The following is a 17,750-nucleotide window of genomic DNA, read 5'->3' as shown; positions in this document are numbered from 1 at the left end:
TTTGACTAGTTAGGAGGTCGGGGAGAGGGCTAGGCTTAGGCTACTCAGTCTGTGTTGCGTATGTTTAAAATGTTTGCAGTCTTCCTAGAATCATTCACGCTGGTGTTATTTAGTCACTAAGTCGTGTCTGACTCTTTGGCGACCACATGGACTGTAGCCCTCCAGCCTCCTCTGTCCATGGGATTTTTCCAGGCAAGAATACTGGAGAGGGTTGCCATGCCCTCCGCCAGGGGGATCTTCTCCGCCCAAGGACCAAACCGGGGTCTCCTGCATTGCAGGCAGATTCTTTACCACTGAGCCACCAGGGAGTATAGAATACTGTTATCCAAATGGAATGTTCTTTCATGTAAAAGACACACAACATACAGCTTCCTCAGCTCCCAGTTCCCCATCACTCATCCAAACCATGCCGTCCCCTCCCTGCTGGCCAGGTGCCAGGTGCTGTGTTTAGGGAAAGAAGGACAAGTCAAGCTTCCCCCTCCTTTTCTGTGAGTGGGAGACTGAAGCAGGTTTGTGTTCCTGGTGGCCTGGGGGGCTGACTTCTGCCCGGGGCACCTGAGCCTATGCCAGGCTGAGCCTAGGAGGAAGGGTGCCCATAGCCAGGTGTGGCCATCAAAACAGCGGGCCGTGGTTTGTCCCCCTGAGAAGCTAAACACAGCTGCCTGGGCTCTTTGTAAATACTGTCTCTTTGTCTTGCTGGTTACTTGGAACCAGGACTGAGCAAGGGAGGGAAGGCTGCCACCTTGTGGTAACTCGTAAGATGGCTTCAGACTTTGGAGGAAAAAAGAGGCCATTGCTTGGCACATGGTATCCCCTATGCTCATCAGGGGGTGGGAGGACTTCTTTCCTGTTTGCTTTCAGATGTAGCACTTTGATACTCGAACCTCGGGCTCCTGGTAGGGCTCGTCTGAGTGACTGCTTTGTGCCCTGATGCTGTGTTGTTCTTCAGTCACTTGGTCGTGTCTGACTCTTTGTGACCCCATGGACTGCAGCACGCCAGGCTTCCCTGTCTTTCACCATCTCTCAGAGTTTGCTCAAACTCATGTCCACTGAGATGGTGATGCCATCCAACCATCTCCTTCTCTGTTGCCCCCTTGTCCTCCTGCCTTCAATCCTTCCCAGCATCAGGGTCTGATGGCTGCTCAGTGTGCCATCAGAATGGGGGAATGACCTGATGATCTTTAGAAAACATCCACTCTTAATGGGAGCATGTCTTCTCTTGGCATCTAGTGCCACCCAGCCAGAGACCACCAGGGCACACCTTGTCTTGGAACCATGGGTGTCTCAGTGGGAGGGTGTTAGAAGGGACTTATAATGGGATGTGGGCTTGTATTGAGTCATTTGGGGAAGGTTCCAGAAAGCTAGGCTTGGCCATGGACTGGATGCTGTCCAGAAATGAGGGTGATTCTATAGTTGGTACCTCAATGCTTTTTTGTCAGAAGGTGGGCTAGCATGAAGCCAGGCTACTGCTGGGATTGGCAAAGAAGTGCAGTCACTTGTGCCAGCCAGCAGAGGGGGCTGTTGGTCACTGTGAGGTTTGGACCAGGTTCACGGGATGAATTACAAGCTGGAATCAAGAATGCAGGGAGAAATATCAACAACCTCAGATACGCAGGTGATATGACTCTAATGGCAGAAAATGAAGAGGAACTAAAGGGCCTCTTGATGAGGGTGAAAGAGGAGAGTGAAAAAGCTGGCTTAAAAGTCAACATTTAAAAAACGAAGATCATGGCATCTGGTCCCATCACTTTATGGCAAATAGATGGGGAAAAACTAGAAACAATGATAGATTTTATTTTCTTAGGCTCCAAAATCACTATGGATGGTGACTGCAGCCTATTATACAGAGTGAAGTAAGCCAGAAAGAAAAACACCAATACAGTATACTAACGCATATATATGGAATTTAGAAAGATGGTAACAATAACCCTGTATACGAGACAGCAAAAGAGACACTGATGTATAGAACAGTCTTATGGACTCTGTGGGAGAGGGAGAGGGTGGGAAGATTTGGGAGAATGACATTGAAACATGTATAATATCATGTATGAAATGAGTCACCAGTCCAGGTTCGATGCACGATACTGGATGCTTGGGGCTGGTGCACTGGGACGACCCAGAGGGATGGTATGGGGAGGGAGGAGGGAGGAGGGTCCAGGATGGGGAACACATGTATACCTGTGGTGGATTCATTTCAATATTTGGCAAAACCAATACAATATTGTAAAGTTTAAAAATAAAATAAAATTTAAAAAAAATAAAAAAAGAAAGAAAAAAAAAAAGGAACACTGCCAGCTTCAAATACCTGGGCATCAATGCTGCTTCTCTTTTCAACATGTTGGAGAAAATTCAGTGTACAATGGAATGCATTGGTTAGTTCTTTTTCATCTGTAACCTGGAATGTTTGCCTCCCAAGGAGTAACTCTTCTTCTGTTCCCAGGCAAATGGTTGTATAGTTTTCTGTGCAGTTCATATAAAGCAGTTACAAGAAGCTGGAAGTTTACAAAAGTCTTCCTTACAAAATTAAAGGATGATTTTAAACTACAAGAAAAAAAATAACAGCTGATATGATAAGTGCTTTGACTTGACACTATTGAATGACTAACATACACACACATACACACACATACATACAATGTGTGATTATCTTCACAACCACCTTTGGTACTATCATTAGCCCATTCTGTTGATGGGGAAATCAAGGCACAGAGAGGTTAAGTGCCTTGCCCAAGGTCACACAGCTTGGATTTTAACCCTCCAGTTTGACTTGGTGTCCACTCTTTACTACTGTCCCCTATGTATGTAGGTTTACTTTCTCTATTCATGTCTTCAATTGCAAACTCTTCTATATCTAAAGAGGCAGGGAGTGAGAACACTGGAAGAAAATATTTATTTCTAATTATTTTGAGAATCAAGTGTCTTTATTGTTATAGTGAGCAGAATTTTCCCCTCTTCTTTTGCAGCGATGTTTGTTCTTCAAAAACAGTGGTTTCTTTACGCTGTATAGGTAAGTGATTCTTGGTTTTCTGTTTCTAAAATGGGATGCATTTTGGTATCCCATTTGATACCAAAATCAAATGGTATCAAATTTGATACCTTATTGAAATGTATCCCAGTGTGTCTTTGGGGAACTTGGAGATAGAAGGTGGAGTGACGCGTCAGGACACACCCAGCACCCTGCCCAAGGGTTCCCGTTCTTGAATCTGGATACACTTTAGATACCTATTGCTTTGGTCCAAGAAACAGCTGTCCCAAGGACAGACAAACTGCAGAGACAGACAATGTGGCCCTCTCTGTGGTGTCCACATTGTGGGGCTGGAGACCCATGGGTGTCCCCATTCCAGCGTTTGGACTACTTGTAGTTTCCAACCTTTTGGGCTTCCCTGGTGGCTCAGACAGTAAAGAATCTGCCTGCACTGCAGAAGACCTGAGTTCAATCCCTCTGTCAGGAAGATCCCTTGGGGAAGGAAATGGCAACCCACTCCAGTATTCTTGCCTGGAAAATTCCATGGACAGAGGAACCTGATGGGCTACAATCCATGGAGTCGCAAAGAGTTAGACATGACTGAGCAACTAACACTTTCACATTTTCCAAACGTTTTATGGGTATGGAGGATACTGTCCCTGAGCTCCCTTCTCTGGTATGGCCCCATCCTCTTCCCGTATGGGTCTCGGCCCTGAAGCTTGGATTCCCAGTTTGAACAGGTGAAGCTAGCAGTCGCTCCGGGGTGAACACCATTCCCCAGTGGTCCTGGCAGTAACTTCCCACACATGTTGGTTCAAGATACCAGGAGATACCAGGAGAGCGTGGTGCCTGCCCTGCCCTCCTGCCCACGCTGTCCACCTTGTGATGGTTTGAGAGCAGTGCATAGGAGAAAAGCCCTCCTTAGCTTTGTTCAGGAATCTTAGGGTCTCTGAGCATTCAAGGGGGTTCCAGGGCCTTTGTTATCTGCCCTGCTACATGGGTATTTGGGAGATGCTGATGGAATCACACAAGTGCCAAGCAACTGGTGGCATCCAGGCTATCAGAAGCGGTGCTTCCCGGGGGTGGCTGCGGGGGTGGGGTGGTTGCTGGAGGAGTGTCCTCTGGCCCCCCACCCCAGCCTAAAGAGACCAGGCGGCGTTTTCCAAAGTCAGAGCCCAAAGAAACAGGAACAAGAGGAGATCACGGTCACCCTGCAGCCAGGCCGGAACCTTGGGATGGGAACACAGTATGGCAGGTGTCCGGGAGAAGCGGGATGGAGGGTGGCAAAGGGCGTAGTGGGATTGGGTGGGGGCGGCCCTGCTTTGCTCATTCGCCGGCTGCACTGTGCTTGTCTCTCTCAGAATGCGGGGTCTCCGTGAAGACGAGCCGCCAGAGCCGGATTGTGGGGGGATCGAATGCTTACTCGGGCGAATGGCCCTGGCAGGTTAGCCTGCACGTGCAGGGCATCCACGTCTGTGGGGGCTCCATCATCACCCCGGAGTGGATCGTGACAGCCGCGCACTGCGTAGAGGAGTAAGTCTCGAGGAGGTGGGGCCTGAGGAAGGGGGCGTGGCCTGAGGAAAGGGGCGGAACCAGAGGAGTAGGGGGCGGAGCCTGGGGTTCTGAGGAGGCTTTGCCAGAGGCCTTGAGCAAAGTCCTTGACTGCTGCAGGCTCCGGTTTCCTTGGGGACAACTGGGGCTTCTAAGGGCGCCTCGCTGGCGTCACAGGGAGGGTCAGATGACTTATGAAGCACATGAAACTGTGGCCAATACATCCCATAGCGTGTGTCCATCGCTTTGAGTCAGCATAGGGATGCAGTGTAAGGCTGGGGTGATGCTATGATCAGAACGAATTCCAGTCCACAGTCTTCTCAGCTCGGTCCTATCCTTCCTGAGGCCGCTGCCCTCTCGACAAGTTTGGGCTCCCTGGATGCTCGTCCCCAGAGAGACACTCAGAGAAACTTGGGGACACTCAAACGTCAGGCTGTCCTGCCAGAAGGTTCTCTGTGATCCATTAAGCAGCCTGGGCCCCAGAGTTGCCCATACAGATGGGTGGGGAGGGGTGAGGGTGGCCATCATTTATAGCGTTAGCTTTTGTAGACGATACTGTTCTTCCTTCTTTTTTCTTAAACAAGGAATTTTTTTTGGTCACATGGATATTTTGAAAAACCCTCACTCATGGGAGCTGTTTGTCATGTTTAGAGTGAGGCTGGGCCTAACTTGGCTGTTCCCTGGCTGATTAGCCTCACACAGTTCACCCCAGGTGTCTGACAGTAGTGTCTGCACCTGTAAGTCAGGTGTGCTGTTTTGAGGGTTGTTGCGAAGGTTGAAGGAAGGAGTGTGTATAACTCAGGAGTGTCCCTTCCTTCCATCCACCAGATTCCATGGGCTCTAAGACTTGGGGTTTTCTTAGAAGGGAAGCACCCAAAAGAAGGTAGTGCCTGGGTGGTTATTAGACTCAGAGTCTACTCCCTGGTACACATTTATTAAGCACCTACTGTGTGCCAGGAGATGTTCTAGTATATAAAGATAAGTAAGACCCAGTCATGCTGGAAATAAGGTTTCAAACCTCAGGGAGATGTGTAGATTCAAGAATAAGTTGGGCTTCCCAGGTGGCGCTAGTGGTAAAGAACCTGCCTGCTAATGCAGGAAACTTAAGAGACATGGGTTTGATCCCTGGGTCAGGAAGATCCCCTGGAGGAGGGCAGGGCAACCCACTCCAGTATGCTTGCCTGGACAATTCCATGGACAGAAGAGCATTGCAGGCTATAGTCTATAGGGTCACAAAGAGTCAGACATGACTGAAGCGACTTAGCACACATGCATAAGTGTTCTTGGAATTGCAAGTGTTTGCAGGCTGGTGCAGAAATACAGGAGGAAAATGATTCACTGATGAAGTAAAGGAGAGGGGTGTAGGAGGGTGAGGCTGTGTAAGATGGGGAGAGAGAAGAGCCTGAGACCACCTGGCCATTCTGGTGTGGCTTCTGACAAGTCATGTCGCCTCTGGGGCTGATGACTTTTGAGAACTGTGGAATGCATGTTTTGTATTTGCCATTCTTACATGCTGAGCGGTGTTCCTCTCTGTCTTCCAGACCTCTTAACAATCCCAAGATCTGGGTGGCCTTTGCAGGAATCTTGAAACAATCTTACATGTTCTATGGAAGTGGATACCGAGTAGCAAAAGTGATTTCCCACCCAAATTATGATTCCAAGACCAAGAACAATGACATCGCGCTAATGAAGCTGCAGACGCCTCTGACTTTCAACGGTGTGTACCTGTGTTCCAGCAGCCCAGGGTGTGTGAACAGTTTTGACCAAATCTTAAGAGGCTGACTGGAAATAAAATGTGCTGTGAAGACTGGATGGAGGAAATGTGCATTGAGCTACAGTGTGCAGGGCTGGGGGAGGGGATGACTGCTAGAAGAGGGTTTCCAGAGACTGAGCCACCCCAAAATGTGCTTGTGGCCACTGAGCGATGTGGTCACCACCATGTTTTTCCTCCACCACACGGTGACAACTTAGCACACATGCACATCTACAAAAGTCATTTCATAATCAGGGTCTGATCAGTGACAGTTGACACTGTGCCTTTAATTATAATACACTGATCAGTTACCTTCATCGTGATCAGTTTAGTCTGTAGTTGATACAGCCCTGCCGTGCCCAGTGTCAACTATTTGCATCACAGGACTGTTGACTGTTGACTTTCAGCTGTTAACTGTTGACCTTCAGTTTTCCCAAACCCTAACTTCCAGAGGTGAACTTCTTGTCTCTTAGAAAAAGGGTCGTGGCAGGGAGAGGAAGAGGATGCTAGGACACATTGGAATCTAGAAGGCTCCCTGGGCCATAGGGTGGTGGTCCCAGGCCCAGTGCATGCACACGGAAAGGTCCAGGTGGAGACCATCACCCGAGGCCTTCAGTTAGACCAGAGCCGCTCATGGTGTTTTCTTTTCATGAAACAGACAAAGTGAAGCCAGTGTGTCTACCCAATCCAGGCATGATGCTGGAGCCAACTCAGTCCTGCTGGATTTCCGGGTGGGGGGCCACCTACGAGAAAGGTGAGTCTCCCCGCCCAGGGTCTGCAGGTCCCATGAATCAGAGCATGGGTTCAGAAGTGGGAGATCTAGGTTTTGATCTTGGTTCTACCACTGAATGATTGGATGATTTTTGGGTGATTCACCCAGGCTGTTTGCCTCAGGTTCTCTACATGTTAGATGGGAAAATCTTACCTGCCCTACCTACCACAGTGCCCTGATTAAGGTCAAATGCAAAGACTTCCCTAGTGGTCCAACGGTTAAAACTTCTTTTTCCAGTGCAAGGGGTGTGGGTTCAATCCCTCATCAGGTAGCTAAGATCCCACATGCCTCGTGGTCAAAAAACCAAATATAAGCAGAAACAATACTGTAACAAATTCAATAAAGGCTTTTTAAAAACTGGTCCACATCAAAAAATTAATTAAAAAAACAAATCAAGTGGAACAGTGAGTGGAAACTGCGTTTTGGAGTGTAGAGGGCACCTAAACGTGAGAGGCACATGGCCCACCATGTTCAAGTCACAGAGTCATTAACGGGCTGCCTGGAAGTCTGCTGGCCTTTGATGCGAGGATAATGGTCTCAGTGAGGATGGGCCTGTGTGACTGGCAGCAACTGGCTGCAAGTCATCAAAGCCTAGTCCTCCTGCCCTGACCACACAGAGGGGAAGAGGCTCTAGACTCTCCTGATGCAGGCTGGCCCTGCTGCCTTCAGTTATAATTTGGTTTCATGTCTGATAACCTTTTTCAAATGAAGAGATCCAGGCTGTTTCCTTTATATGGAGCATTGGATGTGCTTCAGTTCAGTTCAGTCACTCAGTCCTGTCTGACTCTTTGCAACCCCATGGACTGCAGCACACCAGGCTTCCCTGTCCATCACCAATTGCCAGGGCTTGCTCAAACTCACGTCCCTTGAGTTGGTGATGTCATCCAACATCTCATCCTCTGTCGTCCCCTTCTCCTCCTGCCCTCAATCTTTCCCAGCATCAGGGTCTTTTCTAAGGAGTCAGTTCTTCACATCAGGTGGCCAAAGTATTGGAGCTTCAGCTTCAGCATCAGTCCTTCCAATGAATATTCAGGACTGATTTCCTTTAGGATGGACTGGTTTGATTGACACTCAAGAGTCTTCTCCAATACCACTGTTTAAAAGCATCAGTTCTTCCATGCTCAGCTTTCTTTATAGTCCAATTATCACATCCATACATAACTACTGGAAAAACCATATCTTTAACTAGATGTACCTTTGTTGGCAAAATAATGTCTCTGCTTTTTAATATGCTATCTAGGGTGGTCATAGCATTTCTCCCAAAGAGCAAGCGTCTTTTAATTTCATGGCTGCATTCACCATCTGCAGTGATTTTGGAGCCCCCCAAAATAGTCTCTCACTGTTTCCATTGTTTGTCCATCTATTTGCCTTGAAGTGATGGGACTGGATGCCATGATCTTAGTTTTCTGAATGTTGAGTTTTAAGCCAACCTTTTCACTCTCCTTTTTCACTTTCATCAAGAGGCTCTTTAGTTCTTCTTCACTTTCTGCCATAAGGGTGGTGTTATCTGCATATCTAAGGTTTTTGATATTTCTCCCAGCAATCTTGATTCCAGCTTGTGCTTCTTCCAGCCCAGCATTTCTCATGATGTACTCTGCATATAACTTAAATTAGCAGGGTGACAGTATACAGCCTTGACGTACTCCTTTTCCTATTTGGAACGAGTCTGTTGTTCCATGTCCAGTTCTAACTGTTTCTTCTTGACTTGCATACAGATTTCTCAGGAGGCAGATAAGGTGGTTTGGTATTCCCATCTCTTTAAGAATTTTCCACAGTTTATTGTGATCCACACAGTCAAAGTCTTTGGAGTAGTCAATAAAGCAGAATTAGATGTTTTTCTGGAACTCTGTTGCTTTTTCAGTGATCCAAAGAAGGTTGGCAATTTGATCTCAGGTTCCTTTGCCTTTTCTAAATCCAACTTGAACATCTGCAAGTTCATGGTTCATGCACTGTTTAAGCTTGGCTTGGAGAATTTTGAGCATTACTTTGCCAGTGTGTGCAATGAGTGCAATTGTGTGATAGTTTGAACATTCTTTGGCATTGCCTTTCTTTGGAATTGGAATGAAAACTGACCTTTTCCAGTCCTGTGGCCACTGCTGAGTATGTGGATGTGCTTAGTGGTACGTTTATATTAATATATTGTTTACATCCTTCCAGAAGTATTTAGGGCACACCTACAAGGAATTCTTTAAAGCAGGGGTCTCAAACCCCAGGCCATGGATTGGTGCTAGTCAGTGATCTGTTAAGAACCAGGCCACAGAGGAGGAGGCAAGCAGCGGGTGAGCAAGCAAAGCTTCATCGTATTTATAGCTGCTCCCCATTGCTTTCATTACCACATTATCACAATGTTCTAATAATAGAAACAAAGGGCACAATAAATGTAATGCACTTGAATCATCCTGAAACCATCCCCCCACCTCCCTGGTCCATGGAAAAACTACCTTCTACGAAACTGGCCCCCAGCGCCAGGAAGGTTGGGGACCACTGGTTTAAAGCGAGGTGAATAGTACATGGGAGGAGCGACTTAGAGAAAGAAGGGAGAGCTGGCAACTGGGCTGAGTATCTTGGCATCTGGACGAGAGAAGCTCCTGGGTTGATCCTTCCAGTTGTGAGCAAGTTTCCTCAGCAGCCAAGACCAGAGGAAAAGTCAGCCATGATCTGTCGGGCACCTTCCAAGGGCTGGGAGAGTAACAGTGAGCAAACTAAAACAAAACCTCTGCCTGCAGGAGCTTCGCATTCTCCTGTGGGCGCTGGGGGCAGATTGTGCTCAGATAGGAAATGAGAAACTAGGTGCTTTCAAACAGTGGAGGCTTGTCACGGTGAGAGGTGGTCAGGGAGGGCTTCCCGGAAGAGGGGACATTTGAGCTGAAATCATCATGACAAGAATGTCTTAGGAACAGAAGGGCCAGTGTGGCCAGGGCATGATGAACCAGGAGCGAGGGGGCAGTCTGGAGTCAGGTTGCATAGGGTATTGTAGGCTATGATGATAGCGCTGGCTTCTAATCCAAGTGGGCTATGGAGCTGCTAGGGAGTGACATGGTTGGACGGCTAAGTAGGGACTCACAGAAAAGGTGACAGCATGGAGAGGAGACCACTGCCACATCCTGCGAGACAAGAAGGTGGCCAGACCAGGGAGGTGGGTGTAGGGGTAGGGGCAGAGCCACCAAATCCGTTGATCGATGGAGTGTCACGGGAAAGTGAGCAGTCTTGGGGGGCCTGATTCGTGCTCGTGATCTGAGCCCCATGGTGGGGCATGGGGCCACTTCCCGAGTTGAGGAGGCTCAAGTGGCATGGCTTAGGGCGGATAAGCACTCCAGGAGAGGCTCTGCTTCAGCCCCCAAGGCCACAGAGCCTAGAAAACCTCTGTGTAGCAGGTGGGTGATGGAGACAGCACAGACCTGCAAGTGATTGGTCGCTCCCACGTGCAGGGAGCGAGGGCAGGCAGTCAGGAGTGGAGCAGCGCGTGGGCTTGAGAAAGCTTAGGGTGCTTGAGGTGGAAACCCAGGAGCTTCTGGTGTCAGCCTGGGAACTGTCCAGAGGGGAGAGAGCGATGGAGGAGGAGAAGTGATCCCAGGGAACCACGTGGCTGGGCCATGAGCGGGTGACTCTAGGACACAGTTGGAGCTTGGTCCTCAGCCCAGAGGCAGGTAGTCCTCTCCAAACACAATCCAGAGCCACTTTAAATGCACGCCCCAGCAGTTGAAAGGTACCTGGGTTCCCCAGGAGCCGGCTTGGTAGGAGTGGCATGGCCGTATGTCCACGTGTCCAGGAGGGAGACCAGGCTTCCTGTGAAAGCTATGCTGTCTTTTGTTGCAGGGAAGACCTCAGATGACCTGAACGCGGCCAAGGTGCACCTCATTGAGCCCCGGAAGTGCAACAGCAAGTACATGTACGACAACCTCATCACGCCCGCCATGATCTGTGCAGGCTACCTGCGGGGCACTGTCGACTCCTGCCAGGTGATGACCAGCTGGGCTTTGCCCGGCTCCCACTGGGCCCATGAAGTGTGTCCCTCCCCTACCTGGGACCCGGGGTTGGAGAAGACCTGGAGACTCTCCCATCACCCCGCTGAGCCCTCATCCCACCTTCTTGCCCTCTGGCCTGTGTGGCTTGTGGATTGACTTCTGTTCTGTAACCTGCTGTGTCCCCCAGGGTGACAGTGGAGGTCCTCTGGTCACACTGAAGAGCAGTGTCTGGTGGCTGATTGGAGACACGAGCTGGGGGTCAGGCTGTGCCAAGGCGTACCGACCGGGAGTGTACGGGAACGTGACAGTGTTCACAGACTGGATCTATCAACAAATGAGGGTAACCTTTCCATCCTCCTGATCGGCTCCCCACTTCACTGTGTCAGAGCCTGGGGGTCTAGGAGGTGTGGTCCTGTGACAGGTCGCACCCCTCCCCATACGCGTTTGGATGAAAACTTCTGGGTCCCAGCTTTGCAGGGTCCAGGGTTACCTGTGATGGGCTTGCTTCTGGCTCTAATAGCTCCATTCACCTACTCAGATGTCATTGCATCAAACTTCTGGGGATGGGCAGAAAGCAGAGCCAGGCTGCCAGGCATGATTCAGGCCTATCCTTCTCTGGGCTGTCACAGGCACCCAGGGGAGCAGCTGGGGTCTCTGGTACAAGGCATGAGAAGGGAAAGATCCCAGGGGTTCCTGGTGCCCCTGCTGCCTCTGGCTTCTGGCCTGGTGCATGATACTCAGAGGGGCCCAGTCTTGGGTCCTGTCTGGATCCTGGGTGAGGACTGGATGTCTGTCCATCGCAGGGGTCTTGGGACTGGGCAGTGCTCACAGATTTTGGCTCCTTCCAGGGCCAGGTTCCAGGTGAAAGTCCTGTCTCCCTCAAGTCTCCAAAGGTGCCCAGGTGCCAGGAGATGGGGCAGAAGCCGAGGGCAGTGCCTGGTGAGGCATGGCCTGTGTCTCTCCTGAGCCCAAACCTAAGACCTAACACCTTCAAGTGACTCGGGGCCCAGCCAGTCCCCGCCCCACAAAGGGCCGAGTTCTGGAAATTCATGGCCCCCACTGTCCCACTGAGGACCTGCATGATGCAGGCAAGCTGGGAGGGGGTCCTGGGGAGACTGGCCGGGGAGGTGAGGCAGGCCATGGGGTAACTGTCCCTCCAGGATGAGACAGCGAACAGGCACCGTGTGTCTAGGCAATGCTGGTGGCTCATCAGCAGGAAGTGGTGGCGGGGGTGGGGGGTGGTCGGCTGGATGACAACAGAGGAGGTGGAGTAGAAAGCAGGACTACGTAGACCATGGATGACTTTCAGTGGCTAAGGTCATGCTTGGTTGGCCCAGAGATGCCTGTGTCCCAGCGGTGCTGAGTGATAGGACCCCCCCCTCCCAACATCCCGGCCCCTCCTGTCCCTGGGCCTTTGCACATACTGTTCTCCTCCATTGTCAGTCTAACCCAACCTTCATGCTGTAGAAAAAAATATCCCTTTGTCTTATTTTTTAAATAATTTATTTATTTAATTCTTGGCTATGCTGGGTCTTTATTGCTGCACAGACGTTCTCTCATTGTGGTGAGCGGGGTTTACTCTCTCATGGTGTGAGCAGGCTTCTCATTGCAGTGGCTTCTCTTATGGGGGGTTTCCCAGGTGACGCTAGTGGTAACGAACCTGCCTGCCAGTGCAGGGAGATGTAAGAGACTTGAGTTCGATCCCTGGGTTGGGAAGATCCCCTGGAGGAGGGCACAGCAACCCACTCCAGTATTCTTGCCTAGAGAATCCCATAGATAGAGGAGCCTGACGGACTTCAGTCCATGAGGTCACAAAGAATCTGGCATGACTGAAGCAATGTAGCATGCACTCTTGCTGTGGAGCACAGGCTCTAGATCCCAGGCTCAGTGGTTGTGGTACATGGGCTTAATTGCTCCGAAGCATGTGGTATCTTCCTGGATCAGGGATAGAACCCATGTCTCCTGTGTTAGCAGGTGGACTCTTTACCACTGAGCCACCAGGGAAGCCCTCCCTGTCAATGTAGGGGAAAAATAATTTTCTGCCTTTGTTTGTCTTAAGAAAATAATATCGTTTCTTTTTCCTTTTTGAACAGGCAAACAGCTAATCTGTACAGCCTGGGTCCTTGACAACATTGCACAAGAAAAAGAAGGGGCTGATTGTTAATCCCCACGCATTATGTATTTTTTGAAGTGATTCCAGGTCCTTTTGTTTTCATGCGATCATGATCCTGTATGTCTTGGGCCCTTTCCACAGTTCTGTGCAGACCCCGTGGCTCCCCTACCCCCCCGGGCCCACCCTTCCAGACCCCTCATCTGACCGGGGAGGCTGGCTGGCCATGGACAGCAGAGCCAGCGCAGAGCAAGGGGACGGGGTCTGCCCCGCGGGGACCTCCCCTCTGAGTCCCACTGCAGGGACTCCTCTTGGATTCACAGGGGGCTGGCGACTTCTCAGCTGCTGGACGGCTTGAGAAAGGAAGGCGAAAAGCCTGGCAGAACCTGCAGGGGCCAGCCTCTGGGGCCACTGCTGGTGAGACCACTTAGGGTAGCCCCAGGGCCTGTCTCTCCACGAGGGAATTTGATGAACATTCTTGAGTGCCTTCTTAGCAGCCCAGAGTGCTGGCTGGAAATAAAGGGGCCAGCTCTTCATGGGTGATGACTTGATAGACACTTGAAAGGGGACCCAAACCTTTTTCTTTCGGGGGGTGTGTAGACAGGGCCCTGGGAACATATGTGATCACCCCCAGCATTGCTGGGGGCCCCCACCCAGGGAGACCCGCCTTATTCTCCAGTCTCTCTCTGGCCTCCCTTGAAGATGGTGCAATGCCCCGGGCCCCCACTGAGGTCTTCACCCCGAGTAGGGTGCCTGCTGACCCTCTTAACGCCTGCTAATCATTCACCTGGAAATCGAGCTCACCCAGGGAAATCAGGGATACTAATTAAAGAAACACTGTTTCCTGTAAAGCGTCTACCTGTTACTACCTCAGTGCCCATGAAACCGGGCCGTAGTCCTACTCTTACTTTTTGAAATTACTGCTGCCTTTGCTTGTGTGAGCAGTAGCCGACTTGAGCTACTTTCACAAAGTGACTGCTCCCAATTTAATGTTCTGTAAATGTTGTCCTGAAGCACAGCATCTGGGCTTGTGAGAAAGGAGAGAGGGGTGTGCATGGGCCTCCCCTGGCCCCTTCCAACCACTCCTCAAGCTCCCCTGCAGGGGAGAGTCAGGCTTCAGTGACCAAGTGTGAAGCGTAAACACGGGTGCTGTGAGGTCCTGCCTCCTCTCCGACACGCTGGTTTCGCAGAACGACTTGAGTGATTCTGCACAAGGACTTGACCTTGGAGTGGAAGTCAGGACGATGCGCTAGCAGGATGCTCGGGCGGCAGCATCCCAGGGGCCATCCTGACCTGCCTGCTCCCGAGTCAGATTTTAAAAAGCGTCGTCATGGTGAGCAAGCATTCCTTCTTTAGTGCTTCTTTTAATTTATGTGACCACTGTTTGTTCTCTGTTTTGTATCTTTTTTAAACTGTAAAATTCAATTGTGAAAAACTGAACAAATAAATTATGCATTTTTTTTCCAAACATGTGGCAAGCAGAACCAGTCTGCATTTCCGCATTGGGCCTTGATGTCAGGGCAGCCCCTGAATGGTGGGTTGGCAGGGGGTGAGGTCAGGTGGGGTGGGGCAGATGTGGTCTCCTGGCTGCCCTGCTGGCCCCCACAGCTTGTCCTGTAGGATAGCAAAGTGAAAGTGTGAAAGTGTTAATTGCTCAGTCATGTCCAACTCTTTGTGACCCCATGGACTGTAGCCTGCCAAGCTCCTCTGTCCATGGGATTCTCCAGGGAAGAATATTGGGGTGGGTAGCCATTCTCTTCTCCAGGGGATCTTCCCGATCCAGGGATTGAATCCAGGTCTCCTGCATTCCTGGCAGATTCTTTACTGTCTGAGCCACCAGGGAAGGCATCAGTCCCCAACTTTTTGGCACCGAGGACCAGTTTCATAGAAGACAATTTTCTCATGAACTGGGATGGTTCAGGTGGAGCGATGGGAAGCGGCCGATGAAGTTTCCCATCGCCACTCACCTCCTGCTGTGCAGCCTGGACCAGTACTGATCCTAGGGGCTGGGGACCCCTGCTATAGGAGGTAACCAAGCTCCTTAAGGAGCATCACCTGTACCTCCCATTTCTCCCAGATATGGACCCTGAGACCCAATTCCCTTCTAGAACTCTCTGCCCAGTGACCCCAGAGTCCTCAGATTCTGCCTTCTCAAACTTGTATAGCATCTCCTCCCCTAAAATTCCTGTGAGCTCATGGCAGCAGAGCTGCTTCCTTAACATGTGTCTCAGCCCCTGGAGTTGTGACTACAGGTAAGAGAGAGAGAGAGGGTAAATGTTTTCCTCCCTGGAAGAGATATCCACTCATGCTCTTCAAATAGCCCAAATCTGGCAGGTCCCAATGTGTAACAGGTGATTGGAGAGAATTGTCTGCGTTGTGTCAGTTTGTGTTAAAATTATGGTAAAAGTTGTAATAAAAAAGTAAAGAAAACATGTGTTTTGTTAGATAATATTTTTTTTAAGTTTTTTTTTTTTTTGATGTGGGCCATCTTTAGAATCTTTTATGCTATGGCTCCAATACTTTCACTACCTGATGCTAAGAGCTGACTCATTGGGAAAGACCCTGATGCTGGGAAAGATTGGAGGTGGGAGGAGAAGGGGAGGGCAGGAGGAGAAGGGGATGACACGAGATGAGATGGTTGGATGGCATCACCAACTCCATGGACGTGAGTCAGATCACTCCGGGAGATGGTGAAGGACAGGGAAGCCTGGCGTGCTGCAGTCCATGGGGTCGCAAAGAGTCGGACATGACTTAGCGACTGAACAACAAAAGAACGAAAGGGGACAAGTTGGGGCAGGTGCCTGCCAGCCACCAGTCTTTGTCACCTGATCGCCATAGAATTTTGTTTTCTGTATGTTTGCTTAAAGACACCTTACTGGTAGATACTGTCAATTCATTAACACTGAACTCATGGCCAGCAACCCCATAAGTCACTCCTGAAGGACGCTTCCCTAGCACACATGTTTTGTCTGGAGGGCACAGCCAGCCTTCCTGCACTTAGATTAGACAGCACTTCCCATTCTGCTTGGGGCCATTTCAACATTGACATCACCATCTGAAAATACAAAAATGCTAAAGAACAGGTGCTAAATAAACTGAAAAGGATACTTATTTACAGTCTGAGCCGAAGCAGGAAGGCAGGGTAGCCACTTTCACACTCAATCAGCTGTTCAGTGTTTTTGCTCCTCTGCCGGTGTCCACGAAAGCGCTGCTAGTGTTCATTTGGGGTAACAGATCAACTTTAATGAGTAGGTGGATCTACTGGTACGGAATCTGTGAATAATGAAGATGGACTGTGTCCTAAAAGTGTCCACGTGGCAGGGCAGCTGACATCTTTTTCAGTTGTATTTCTCATTTTGCAGTCCTCCTCCCATGAGTGGCTTTAATTTTGAATGAAGCTGATTTCACTTAAAAGATCCAGCCAGGGAGGGGACTTTCCTGGTGGTCCAGTAGCTGAGACTCTACATTCCCAATGCGGGAGGACTGGGTTTAATCCCAGGGTGGAATAGATCCCACGTGCCACAAAGAAGATCGAAGATCCTGCGTGCGGCAACTAAAACCTAGCGTAGCCAAATGAATAAATATAAACAACAAAGATCCAGCCTGAATGCTGAAACTAGGGAAATAGATATTTCTGTATTTAAACCTTTACAAGAGACAAACATTAATTTGCTTAATATAAATTAACCCAAAATACTAAAGTGGACACATGAGTATTAAAGGTGTGGAATCTGTGTTGATCACTTTGTGGCTTCTTGCAGCTGGGGAAGTAGGTGAGTTTCCAGGGTAGAGAATGAATTAACTTTGATTCGATTCTCACTGAGCTGTTATGGGGGAGGGCACAGTCCTGCCTTAAACTCAGGCACCTGGTCTGTTCTCAGCACCTCCCTGGTTCTCTTGGGGTTGCCCTGATTTGGCTCGAAATTCAGAGACTTTATTCTTTTGACCAAGGCTTCACCCTGGACCCGAGTTTGTGAAGAGCCACACACACACACATATACTCCCGGTTGGAGTCCTATCCCCCAGCCGCAGTCCTTTTCTGCTCTGGATGTAGAGAGGGTGATGTATGATATGGTACAGGCCAGAGCTCTTCTCCCAGTGTGCCCAGTGTTTTAAGAAAAATGTGCAATTTATGCTACTTCCAAAGTAGTTCAGTTTGGTCACTCAGTCATGTCCGACTCTTTGCAACCCCGTGGACTGCAGCACACCAGGCTTCCCTGTCCATCACCAACTCCCGGAGCTTGTTCAAACCCATGTCCATTGAGTCTGTGATGCCATCCAACCATCTCATCCTCTGTCGTCCCCTTCTCCTGCCTTCAATCTTTCCCAGCATCAGGGTCTTTTTCAATGAGTCAGTTCTTCACATCAGATGGCCAGAGTATTGGAGCTTCAGCTTCAGCATCAGTCCTTCCAATGAATATTCAGGACTGATTTCCTTTAGGATTGACTGGTTTGATCTCCTTGCTTTCCACAGGACTTTGAAGAATCTTCTCCAATACCGCAGTTCAAAAGCATCAGTTCTTTGTTTTAAAAAGTCACTAATGTACCAGCTGTGCCTGCTTTCTCTGACTCTGCAACCCCATGGACTGCAACCCACCAGGCTCCTCTGTCCATGGGATTCTCCAGGCAAGAAT

The 17,750-nt window shown here is 49.7% G+C and overlaps 1 protein-coding gene across 2 annotated transcripts in view; it reads left to right on the top strand.

Moving 5' to 3' along the window:
• The window catches only part of TMPRSS2 (transmembrane serine protease 2), a 44,991-nt gene extending 31,024 nt beyond the window's left edge, over positions 1 to 13,967 (top strand). For both annotated transcript variants that reach the window (XM_070376475.1, XM_005893019.3), the window contains exons 8-14: positions 2,964 to 3,007; positions 4,327 to 4,498; positions 6,058 to 6,233; positions 6,928 to 7,023; positions 10,858 to 11,000; positions 11,194 to 11,346; positions 13,100 to 13,967. In XM_070376475.1, the coding sequence (XP_070232576.1) occupies positions 2,964 to 3,007; positions 4,327 to 4,498; positions 6,058 to 6,233; positions 6,928 to 7,023; positions 10,858 to 11,000; positions 11,194 to 11,346; positions 13,100 to 13,111 (796 nt within the window). In that variant the 3' untranslated portion in view covers positions 13,112 to 13,967. The remainder of the gene's footprint in view (positions 1 to 2,963; positions 3,008 to 4,326; positions 4,499 to 6,057; positions 6,234 to 6,927; positions 7,024 to 10,857; positions 11,001 to 11,193; positions 11,347 to 13,099) is intronic.
• The last annotated feature ends 3,783 nt before the right edge of the window (positions 13,968 to 17,750 follow it).

The sequence above is a fragment of the Bos mutus genome, chromosome 1, assembly GCF_027580195.1.
Source record: "Bos mutus isolate GX-2022 chromosome 1, NWIPB_WYAK_1.1, whole genome shotgun sequence".
In the NCBI taxonomy this organism is placed as follows: domain Eukaryota; kingdom Metazoa; phylum Chordata; class Mammalia; order Artiodactyla; family Bovidae; genus Bos; species Bos mutus.
The sequence above is the reverse complement of the archived record's forward strand: the minus strand, read 5'-3'. Positions and strand labels throughout refer to the sequence as shown.